We start from the raw sequence: 12,582 nt of genomic DNA, 5'->3' as shown, positions 1-12,582 counted from the left end.
AGACCCACTCTTATTGACCCTTGGATATTTAATGGCTTGTTTAACCCACTTAAAGGGAAAGTTGACTTGTAATTATGCCATTGGATGTGGGCTCAAAGTCTAGTGTTTTACTTTGATATACTTTAGAGCTTGAATCATTGCAAGAGGTTGTCATTTTGAATCTTCTATTATTTTTTAGCTATGAATTTTAGATTTTTTTTTATTATTTGCAATGATCAATCATCTTAATGATATTCGGGTAGATTTTTATTCTGCCACGTGTGTAAATTCCGATCTTTACGCGAGTGGTCGGGCCTTGCATGCGTCGAGCCAATTTTCAACAAAGCCTGGCCACGCGCAGAAGTCCCGGGCTGAAGGAGGGGGGAGCGGGGCTGGAGGCGGCTGGTACAGCAACAAAAAAAAAAAAAAGGTAGGAGAAAGGGTTTAGGGGTGGGGAGGAGAGGAGAGGAGAGGGTAAGGGTGATTAGGTGTGTGTGTGTGTGGGGGGGGGGTTTAGGGAACTGGAGAGGCCTGATCTTGGCGCCGTGTGTATGTTTGTAAGATTAGCCCCCCCCTGCGTGCGTGGATTATAAAATCCGGTATGCATGTGGCCCCCGGATTTTATAACAGGTGCATGCCGGCACGCGCCTGTTATAAAATCAGCATGTCCATGTGCACGCATGCTTCTTTTAAAATCTATCCCATTGGTTTTATGTTTGTGTTATCATTTTTATTCTAATTCTTGTAACTCACTTTGAGCAAACATTGGGAAACGCAGGAACAAACTGGACTAATTAACATTTCTTTTAAAAGACTAGGGAGAACTATAATGGGCTATGTTATGTTTTGACTCTTTTTTTTTTTTTTTTATTTCTATGTTTCTTAAGAGGACTACCACAACAACCACACTTAACGCCCAAATTTTCAAAAACCTGCACGCGTAAAAGTTGGTAGATGTGCGTGTGGCCAGGCTGAGTGCGCGCTGAGTGCCTAATGTGCAGAATGCATACGATGTCTTAAGCCCCCTAAAGATATATTTTCTGACTTCTCCCTTTGGAAATCTCTCTGCCGTTTCACCTGGAAGCTGTGTGAATTGTAATGACCATAGTACAATCCCAAAGATAATCCAGGCTATCGGGTAGATTTAAAAAAAAATACGCACATGAACGCGCAATTTTATAACATGCTCAGTTCCCATGCTCCGTCATTGATGAATGTCCATGGCTGCCTTCTCACTAACTGGATTGCTCTTTCTTCTCAGGCTAGGCTATTGCCATGCATAATGACCACCCCGTGCTGCAAAGCTGCGTTTTGCAAACAATGCGCCCACTTAATGAAGGGAATAGAGCTCTCCTCATAATAGTTAGAATCTTTTATCTGCCACCTTAAGAAATATTTAAGAAATATTTGCCATCTTCAGCCAGTGAATAAGTATTATTTCTCTTCTTCAGAGTGGACAGTAATTCCCAAAATATCTAACTAAGCACATTTCTATATTGTGTCCAGTGCATGGCATAGGCAAAAAATATATTCTTGATATGGTTTTATCATTGTAGCACTATAGAATTTTAGTAACTGTGTAACTGTTAAATCCCTGTGCTTGCCACCATAAGCTTGCTTTTTAAACTTTTTTTTTAATTATTTTTCACTACACATGTGTTTTAAAAGACGTGCTGCTAGCACCACAATGAAGTTGTCCATCTCTAGCTGCCACTCTGTTTCTTGGCCCACTGCTGTGATCGCCATTGAGACCTTAATGAGTAACAAGGCAGAATGCAAATGTAACTATGGCAGTAAGCTTTAAGAGCAGCAACAGCTGTGTTCTGCTTTCAAAAATCACAATCGTGTGTTGATACAAATTTTGAGGCGAGTAGAAATGGGCCTAACTAACATCCTTTCACTGAAGTTTTAAATATATATATATATATATATAGATAGATGGTTTGGCCCTGTTGGCGCAGGCCAAAGGGTCTCACTCGAAGCGACGCAGGTGATTGTATAAGGACTGAACGTAGGTGAAAACACACATAGGATCGGGCTTGCGTCCCATCATGAGCATGTCGTCTACTTCTATAAGGCGGTCACACTGAGCCAGTTTCCTGGAAAACAAAAAAGAACAGGTGTTTACAGCTGATGAGAGGCATCCTTCCCAGCTAAGCAAACCAGGAGGGCCGGTTTTCAAAGCCACCTACCCACAGAATGGTTAAAAAACATTATATGCCCAGGGGTTCAGAATATGGGAGCATTCAGCTGTTTAACAAAAATAAGGGGGGGGGGGGGGGGCGCATTCCTTTCTCTGTGTTTGGGATGGGAGAGTAGAACGGCACACGTCCTTGGCGCTTTCAAAACTCTGTGCGCTACGTCACCCCTGCTGCCAGCCTTCCCCAGCCCACGCATGTAGCCTCCGCACAACTACACAGGCACTTTTACTGCCCCTACTTTGTGCTTTTGAGGGTGTTGCTATATTGAGATGTATGTTTGGCAGCAAAATGCAGTAGATTTCAATTTAACTTTTTAAGATGCCATATTTCTATTTTATCATATTGGATAACGCTAAAACATAAAACCCATCTATAAATAACTGCGAACAGAACCGCTTTAGATGTTAAAATAATTATTATTACTACTTATTCATATTTTTTTTTATATATTAATCTAGTCAGCTTCCGTATGCGTCTTCAGCTCTTTCATTTTCAGGCCACTTAACGTCTGACCCAGCATTGAGAAGTTGATGGGACTGAAAGTTTCTGATTATACAACAGTTTTGTTTTTTTTTAACCAAGTGACGCATCTGCTGCGTTGCACCATTGTGTGCCAAGATGAATTCCTGGCACTGCTGCCAAGGGCGGAGCTTTGTTCTTGCATTTAATCTTGGAAAACCCCATGAAGTTCCCATTGGACTTGAAGAGAAAAGTCATCTGTTGGAATGATGAGGGCTTTTATCTTCGTAGTTCGGCAGCAGGAGCACTTGCAGTTAACCAGTTTTACCCTTGCTAGAAAGTGAACAGACAAACTTCAGGCACAAGAGAAAGCAAACGCTCCACCTTAGTCCAATTAAAAAGGTGTAATGGCACCCAGGGGTATGGACAACACCCTAAATCCTCAGGGGCAATCCAGCTTTATTTTCTGCTTAATTCAGAAGTTTTCTTGATGGTGCTATGAAGCAGACGAGTGCCATGTTATGTGCTGAGTCCAGCGGGAATTCCCGGTGGAAGCCCATGAATCACAGCTGTTGATTTGCTGCAGCACAGCCACATTATTATTAGTAAAGTAAGGAGCACCTAGCGCTGTATTCGTGCTATATGCCTACAGGGCATCGTTCTGTCTAGACGGCATCTGAACTGGCATCTGTAACTGTGCTGGAAGAAAGAGAGTGGGAAGGTAACTTTTAAACAGCCGTGCATGTGTATGCCGGCCCACGCTAATGGATGCCGCCATTTTATAACATACATGTGCATGATATGAAATAGGCGGTAAGCGCGTACATGTGCGCGCAATTTTATACGGATGCGCTTACGTGCGCGCAAATGCCGCTTCTATTGTGTAAGTGGGGGGATTTTGGTACATGCGCGTGCCGACGCAGTTACCAGTTTTCCCATTCCGTTCCCAGTTCACCCAGTTAAAGGACAGGATTTCCTAACCCCCAAATTAAGCCTCCCTTTTACCTTTTTAGCCCCAACCCTTGCTTCGTTTTTATACATTTTATTAGTTATACGCCATGTGGACAGGGTCCCTGGTGCACGCTAATGCGCAGCACTGGTTTCAATCATATTTCCTGGAATGCCCATGCTTCGCCCCTTTTTTATAGAAAAATAATTTTGTGCGCATACCAGGAGATAAGCGCGTACTCGTGTGCTTTTTAAAATGTGCGTGCTGTGCGCCGGCACAACTTCTGAACCTATCTCTCAGTTTCGGCCTAAAATTTGCCTTTATGACTGTGTTTTTTGGTGAAGGTTCTAGAAAATCTTAACATTCTTTTCAAATCATAGTACTTGGAAACACACAGCCACCATTTGCCTGCTGGAGAGTCTAGCATCCAGGAATTAAAGTCATTTGCTAATCAGCAAAAATGTAATAATTGTATTATTGGCAAATTCTGACTGTGAAATAAAGTCACTTTCCCAGGGTCACTCAGAGAATGGGTAGGAAAGCCAGGCTTGGTAGCTGTCTTCTTTTAGGCCTCCCAAATTATCAGCGAAAATGTTTGCAATTATTTCAGAATACCACCGCAAGAGTAATTTTCGGACTCAAGAAATTTGATCCTATAACCCCTATTTTACATCGTTTACATGGGTTATCCACTTCTTATCGGATCTGGTTCAAAATTCTCTGCTTAACCTTTCATGCAGGTCAGTGTGGATCTCCTCTATACGTTGCTAAATTTTTGACTGCATGCTCCCCAGTCTGGCCCCTTTATTCATCCCACAAAAGATATTTAAATCTTCCCCCTGACATTCGGGCAGAATCAAATTATTTAAAATTTAGAAAGGCAGTGAAGCCATTTTTTTTCTCCCCAAGCTTACAATGATTCTTAGTAACAACAGTTATGGGTGCAGGGGGCAGGAAGGTAGTGAAAGTTTTGTTTCTTTCCAAGCTTATAATGGCTCCTAGTAACATCAGTATGGGTGCAGTTTCCCTCAGTTTGGCAAGTCAAATAAGTCTGTTTTAGTTGGTATTAGATTGTTTTATTGTCTCTTGCTTTTAATTTAGTTTATTTTTTGTGGTGGTTTTGTGATTTTATGATTATGTTTTTTATGATTATGTTTGTGCCGCCTTCATAATTTTATTATGTATATTTTATTTTTAGCAGCACCGGGATAACACGTTTTACAGGCGGGAAATAACATTTTAATAAATGAAATGAAATCCTGAGCTATAAATATTAAACCACACCCTAAGTCACAAGACATTTTAGAAGTCTCAAGTTGCTGGAAGCGATTTACAGATCGCTCAGGCTAATTAGAAAGCACTTCTTACTGCAAGGCAAAGGACATGGCTTCGATTCCCAGGGCGCCAGGTCAGATCTTCCATTCCCTGGGCTGCTAAGAGCTGTGGAGGCTGCCTTCACAGGTCCATGCTTGCAGGGTTCCCCAAGAAGCCCAGTGGTGTTGACCCCAGGTGAAGACTGTCTCTGCAATGACTGACCTAAGTGACTTGGGAGGGGATGTAAAAATCCCTGAATAGTTGCAAATGGAGGCTCATAGTGCCAGAATCCAGCCCCAGTTCTGATTGAACTGGAGGCCTTAAAAGAGCAGGAGGAAACTGATTATTCTCCTTTCAATACTGATCTTTTTGATTTTCGCATAACTGTTATAAAATGCAGAACACATCATCTATTATTGTAATTATGCAAAAGCTCCAAAATGATTCCGTGTCTTGGAATATTTTATTTGCACATTACACGCATGTGTGGGCACTATTCATTTTCAATTTAGGGGGAGACTGACAGGCAGAGAAACAGACACAGGGAGCTGGCCAAAATGAGCAACTTGCATAGATATTTCCTCTGCTAGCTGGAAACAATTGGACTAAATCAGCAATTTCTCCATACTGTAACGAGCTGTTTATTTTCTACTAATTGAAAATCTGTAACACTCCCAGATCAGAAGCCAAGACGAGATGAAGGTTGGAACTTTTCTTTTCCATTGCTGTAGAAAACGGGCAGCAAGGAGCAATCTGAACTGGATTTGGGTGAGTTGCACCCAAAGGAGGATCATAGTGGGAGCAGGGGAAGGAGACATGGATAGGAATCATAGCTGGTTAGGTTCAAAGAAGACCAGAGGTCTATTGATCCCAACCTTCCAATTTTATTTTCTGACTGTTCTCTGTAAGGATAAAAGAGAATGCAGGATGGGGATTAGGAGTCAATTCTTCAGCAACAGGCATAAAGAAAACTCTTCTGTGACCCCCCACCTGTGGCCGTGTGCTTAGAAGGTTGCACACTGGCGCGGTATTGGATGAGGAGATCATGCACACAGTGTGGCCTGGAGTCAATTATGCCATGAGTACACAAATGGTTTTCACATGCGAACATGCACCCATAGCTGTTGTTCTGACCTCATTTTTATTTACCCTGAGAAAAGGGACTGTGGGCTCCGAAATGTATTACCTTTTAATTGGGCAATCACTCTTATTTATTTTTTTTTTTTACACTGACCCTGATTTCCATGCATTCATGTGGTCAAATGCAAGGTGTTGCATATAGGAAAAAATAACCCATGCTATAGCTACACAATCGGGCCGATGCAGTACAGTGCGCTCCACCAGGTTTGGACGCGCTAGCTTTACCCCTTATACAGTAAGGGGTAATAGCACGTCGAAAATACGCATCCAACCCCCCCGAAACTAATAGCGCCTGCAACATGCAAATGCATGTTGATGAGCCTATTAGTTATTCCCACGCGATACAGAAAGTAAAATGTGCAGCCAAGCCACACATTTTACTTTCAGAAATTAGCGCCTACCCAAAGGCTGGCATTAATTTCTGCCGGCACCGGGAAAGTGCACAGAAAAGCAGTAAAAAGTAGGGATGTGAATCGTTTTTGAACGATTAAAATTATCATCAGATAATTATAAAATCGTCCTAAATCATTAGAGTGCATGATACAATACAAATGCCCCTGATTTATCGTCATAAATCGTCCTAAATCATTAGAGTGCATGATACAATACAAATGCCCCTGATTTATCGTCATAAATCGTCCTAAATCGTTAAATAGGGCATGGGAATTATTTGGGGGAGGGCGGGAAAACCGGCACACCAAAACAACCCCTAAACCCACCCCGACCCTTTAAAACCAATTCCTTACCCTCCCCCACCCTCCCGAACCCCCCCAAAATGTTAAATTACCTGGTGGTCCAATGGGGGGGTCCTGGCGCGATCTCCCGCTCTCGGGCCATCGGTGCCATTTTGGCTGCCACTAATTAAAATGGCGCCATCTTTAAAGATGGTGCCGGCCATCAGCTCCTATTATACTATACTATAGTATAGTATAGTATACTATACTCTATAATAGGGGCTGATGAGTAAAGATGGCCGGCGCCATCTTTAAAGATGGCGCTGGCCATCCAGTGCTCCTACCATGTGACAGGGGCCGGCCAATGGCACGGATACCCTGTCACATGGTAAGGGCAAAGGGGCATCGGCGCCATTTTTTGTTTAGCGCAGCTGATGCCTGGGAACGGGAAATCGCTCCCCAAGGCCCCCCTGGACCACCAGATAATTTTAAAAGGTTTGGGGGGGTGTCAATTTAAAGGGTCGGGTGGGTTTGTTTTTTTTTAGCGGCGCGGACCTCCCTAAAAAAAAAATTAGCAATGTGAATTGGAATCGGAAACGATTCCAATTCACATATCTTAACGATCAGATTTCCCCCCCCCCCCCCCCCCCAGCCGAACCTGATCGTTAAGACGATCTGGCACACGATTCACATCTCTAGTAAAAACTGCTTTTCTGTGTACCCTCCGACTTAATATCATGGTGATATTAAGTTGGAGAGCCAAAAATTTTTTAAAAATTTTAAAAAAAAATTTTAAATTGGCCGGCGGCCCGCAGGTCTGAAGACGGACGCTTAATTTAGCCGGCGTCCATTTTCCGAACCTGTGGCTGTCAGCGCGCTCAAGAACCGATGTCGGCAAAATTGAGCGGCGGCTGTCAAACCCGCTGACAGCCGTCGCTCCTGTCCGAAAAGAGGCGCCTCTTTTTACCGCGGGCCCTAATTTGCATCTTCCCCCCCTGAATCGCGTGCCCGCTCTCCCGCGACTTTTACTGAATCGGCCCGAATGTTAGGTTTCATCTTAGGAGTTACCATCCAGGAAAAAGATGTGTGTCATAGTTGATAACACATTGAAATAATCGGTTCAGTGTGCTGCGGCAGTCAAAAAAGCAAACAGAATGTTGGGAATTATTAGAAAGGGAATGGTGAATAAAACGGAAAATGTCATAATGCCTCCGTATCTTTCAATGGTAAGGCCGCACCATGAATATTTTGTGCAGTTCTGGTCATTGCCTCTCAAAAAAGATATAGTTGCATTGGAGAAAGTGCAGAGAAAGGTGACCAAAATGATAAAGGGCATGGCTCAGCTCCCCTATGAGGAAAGGCTAAAGCAGTTAGGGCTGTTCAGCTTGGAGAAGAGATGGCTGAGGGGGGATATGATCAAGGTCTATAAAATCATGAAAGGACTTGTACTGGTAAATGTGAAATGGTTATTTACTCTCTCAGATAATAGAAGGACTAGGGGGCACTCCATAAAGTTAGTAAGTAGCACATTTAAAACAAATTGGAGAAAATTATTTGGCAATCAATGCACAATTAAGCTCTGGAATTCATTGTCAGAGGATGTGGTTAAGGCAGCTAATAAAGCTGGGTTTAAAAAAGGTTTGGATAAGTTCCTGGAGGAGAAGTCCATAAACTGCTATTAATTAATAGGGAATAGCCACTACTTGCGACCAGCATTAGTAGCATGGGATCTATTTAATGTTTAGGTATTTGCCAGGTACTTGTGATTTGGATTGGCCACTATTGGAGACAGGATACTGGGCTTGACTCAGCATGGCATATCTTATCTTCTTATGCTCTAATCATACTACTTTCTCCCAGTATCAATATAGAAGAAGCCTTATAAAATCAGGGCACATGTTCTGGTTTCCCCATTTTATATAAAACCCCACATGATGAATTTATTTCCCTGACTTGGGAGAAGATCCTTCAAATGAAAGGCACTTGACCCTTGATTGATACTCTAAACTTTTTTTCTGTGCTATGCTGTACTCTCTGATGTTTGCTTCTTCGGTAAACACATCTTAGAAGGAACAGCAACACAGCATATTGTGTGGACGGACGGCTGCATAGCATGGTAGTGATCTAACGTTACTCGGAGTGATTGGGGCTGAATGATGTCATTGTGCAAATATTCCTGAAATACACACACACATGTTCTCTTGGGATGGACACAAAAGAGCAATTATTATACCTGCCAAGAAAAGTCAGTGTGTTGTGTAATATGACTTTAAGTGACTGGGGAGAGGGGAGGTTGTGATTTCATCACCATTATGATTGCTTTTGTTCTAGCTTGGTGAACCTTTCAACTTCATGGCTCCAGCTCTTTAAATTCAAAGACTATTCTCTGTTAACGTGGTCAGTAATTAGAACAGACAGGCTTACTGATCTTTTTATTTCTGATCTGTATTTCATATTTTTGTTTTGTTTTTTTATTTTGGAAAGTAATTTTCTCTGCCATGCAGCTCAGCCGGGCTCGATTCCCAGCTCCAGTCTTCAGCTTCCTGGGTTGTCTGGGGCTGGGGATGCCCCAGAGGCAGCATTCATAGCCCCTCATGGGGAACAGGGGTAGGAGTCCCAGTCATGATGTAATGGTTGACACCTAGCGACTGGAGTTAAAGCCCATGGTTGCAGGGTTCCAGAGAGGGTGCTGGTGCAAGGGCCTTTTCGCAACAATGGCGAGGCTTAAGCGAATTGGTTGGGGATATAAAATATGGAGGCGGATGGGGTAGTTGCCAACGAAGGCTCAAGGCGCTGTAGCCCAGCAAAAGCTGGAAGGAGTGGGCGGAAACAGCCAGGCAAAGAAAAAGAAATGCGGAATCCAATTCTTTTCGCACAGCTTCAAGAGACTGTAACAGCAGGCTGGCCCGGTGACCCGGCAACGGCGCTAGGTGCTGCCTTGCAGAAGATTGGGGGTTCAGTTCCCCCCCACGAGCCAGGGCCGTGGGGAGGCTTCAGAGGCAGCGTTCGCAGACCACGGGGGGGGGGGGGGGGGGGGGGGGGGGCTGGAGGGAGCAGGAGTCCCAGTTATTGCCCAGCAGTGACACCTAGCAGCCAGGCTCTGCTGCATGCATCCAAGGCTCTGGAGAGACTCCATGGTCTGTAACCACTGGATGAGGACAGCTGCTGTCATGGCTGGGCTACATGGGGAGGGGGAGAAGGGTTTTACTGGGGGGAGGGGCTGGAATCCAGTGTAACTGCAAGCCAAGGCCCACGGCACTAGAGACCCCTGTAGACGCTGGGCCTACTTGAGGAGCAAGTCCAAAGAAGCAAGAAATTACCAGGCCAAAAGAAAAAAAAAAAGCTCCCATACAGAGAAGAGAAATGTTTTTTATTTTAATTAAAATAATGATAGCAGAATGTGTATGCTAAAAGTTTTACAATGCCTTTCTTCTTTCTCTAGGATAAATTTGATTAAAATAGAATGGGCTTCATCACCTCCATTAAAAAGCTCCCTTTGTAACCTCTTTCATTAAATCCCTCTCCTTTTTCGGAAGGGAATGTTGCTCGAGTTTATCTCTCCATACGGCATGGGCACGAGAACGGGGTCCTCCCACCGGAGGAGGCAGAAACAAAAAATTTAAACCAGTAACAGAATCCAAGCGAGCCTGCCATACACGGAGAAGATCCTTAGGGGTGAAGAGTGAGGCAAAAAGCTGGGGATCACTCGCCTAGGGCAGTGGGTGGGGTGGGGGCTGTGTGGCACAGCAGCAAGAATGAAACTGGGACAGGCCGGACGAGGGCCATCTTCTGGTTTTCTGAGTTTCATGCTGATTATAACACCCACTGCCATGGGCGAGCAGTATCCTCTCTCACTCCCCCAGATGACTGCACGCAATGGGGAACTATTGAGCTCAGCCGTCAAGATAGTAATTTCCAGTTGCTGGGTTATTGTCAATGGGAAGCAGTTCGCTTTCACTTGAGAGCAGTCGTGCCTAGCGGAATTGGCCACGAAAACCACGTTGGATAGCAGGTGATGAGTTTGTCAGTGCTGAGAGAATGGAAGGAAAAAAAAACAAAAAAACAACCCCTCCTCCATAAAGAGTGGAAGTAACTGACTTCCAAAAATTGGGGAAGAGTAAGGGGGCTTAGTTTGTTTTATATTAATTTTGAGCTCCCCCCTACCCACAATTAAAATTCTAAGTATAGATTTTAGGATTTCATTTTTTTTTTTTAATTAAACCTACAAAGGTTAAAAACCTGACTTATTACCTAAGAAAAACTGGCATGCTAACATTTTGATGTTTTAATACATGGCCACGGTGTACCTGGCTTTTTGCAAGATAGCTACAGACAAGATTATTTGTCCCTGTTCACTCTTCCCCCCCCCTCCCCCCCCAATTCCAGCAATTCCTTGTTCAGTCTTGAAATTACCTAGACAGCCTCTGACATAAAACATTTTGCTTCGCTGAGGCCGTATGGTCCAAAAACGTCATGGGGACTTTTCATAGGGGTACGAACGTGAAGAACTGTAAATGCACATTTTGGGTGGTTAGAAAACTTTCCACACTGTTTACAACAAGTAGTGTAAATAGTCAAATTTGGAAAAAATACGTTATCTTTCATCTGTTTATATTCATATGAACCAGCTGGTGTTTCTTGCATCAGGTCAATAGCTTCCATCTTTATTCTAGTCTACGCTTAGTGCCGGGTTTTATCACTGCTTAACAAATAGTTCATTGCTAAAATAAACAGTGCGGGGCCAGCTTAAGGTCATTTAACAGAGAGAAAGTTTATTCTGCTGTGTGGGAAAGTGAGGACAGTCCTTTGCCAGTATCATGGGCCTCTTATCGAGACAGTTTCAAAGAGTCAGTCTTCTCAGAATAAGGCGTTAAGGTGATTAAAGCTGAGAGTCGGCCCTTTATCACCTCGACCAAATGTTCTGCTGCAACTCCCATCGCATTCCAGTCTGATGGGATAATAATGTGCAATGAAACATTCCTGACCTGTGGAGCATGCGAGGTGCCTTGCAAGATAAACTGCAGGAGGAAAGGCCGGCCACGCAGTCGAGGACCATGGGCAAAAAGGACAATCTCAAGGTCACGCAACACACAGTGATGAGATTATGGTGGGGCTGAAACAGAAGGTGCCCCCACTTTCTCAACGTTATCTTATCTTTGCTGGGCATCTTCAGCTTTTATATTTCTGTGCTTTAAGCACATGAGGAGGGAGAAAGGCAGGCAGGCCGGCCCAGGCCCAGGGATTGACTGAGGCGCAGGGTAAGTAGAGAAAGGCCTGATCATAGGAACATAAGAACATACGATATGCCATACTGGGTCAGACAAGGGTCCATCAAGCCCATTATCCAAGTCAAGAGTACCCAAACATTAAATAAATCTCAAGCTACTATTGCTTATTAATTAATAGCGGTTTATGGATTTTTTCCTCTAGGAACTTAACCAAACCTTTTTTAAACCCAGTTGTACTAACTGCTGTAACCACATCCTCTGGCAATGAATTCCAGAGCTTAATTATGCACTGAGTGAAAAAGAAATTTCTTTTGATTTGTTTTAAATGAGCTACTTACTAACTTTATGGAGTGCCCCCTAGTCCTTCTATTATCTGAGAGAGTAAATAACTGATTTACATTAACTTGATCAAGTCCTTTCATGATTTTGTAGACCTCTATCATATCCCCCCCTCAGTTGTCTCTTCTCCAAACTGATCAGCTCTATCTGCCTTAGCCTTTCCTCATAGGGCAGCTGTTCCATGCCACTTATCATTGTGGTTGCCCTTCTCTGTACCTTCTCCATCGCAATTATATCTTTTTTGAGATGTGGTGATCAGAATTGTACACAGTATTCAAGGTGCGGTCTCACCATGGAGC

The 12,582-nt window shown here is 43.6% G+C and overlaps 1 protein-coding gene across 1 annotated transcript in view; it reads right to left on the bottom strand.

Annotated features, from left to right (window-relative positions):
• Nucleotides 1–779: 779 nt before the first annotated feature.
• SMTNL2 (smoothelin like 2) overlaps nucleotides 780–12,582 on the bottom strand; it is a 124,977-nt gene continuing 113,174 nt past the window's right edge. Inside the window, exon 9 of the mRNA XM_029612361.1 lies at nucleotides 780–2,078. Within this exon, the coding sequence (XP_029468221.1) occupies nucleotides 1,952–2,078 (127 nt within the window). The 3' untranslated portion in view covers nucleotides 780–1,951. The remainder of the gene's footprint in view (nucleotides 2,079–12,582) is intronic.

Source organism: Rhinatrema bivittatum, chromosome 8 (genome assembly GCF_901001135.1).
Source record: "Rhinatrema bivittatum chromosome 8, aRhiBiv1.1, whole genome shotgun sequence".
Classification (NCBI taxonomy): Eukaryota; Metazoa; Chordata; class Amphibia; order Gymnophiona; family Rhinatrematidae; genus Rhinatrema; species Rhinatrema bivittatum.
The sequence above is the reverse complement of the archived record's forward strand: the minus strand, read 5'-3'. Positions and strand labels throughout refer to the sequence as shown.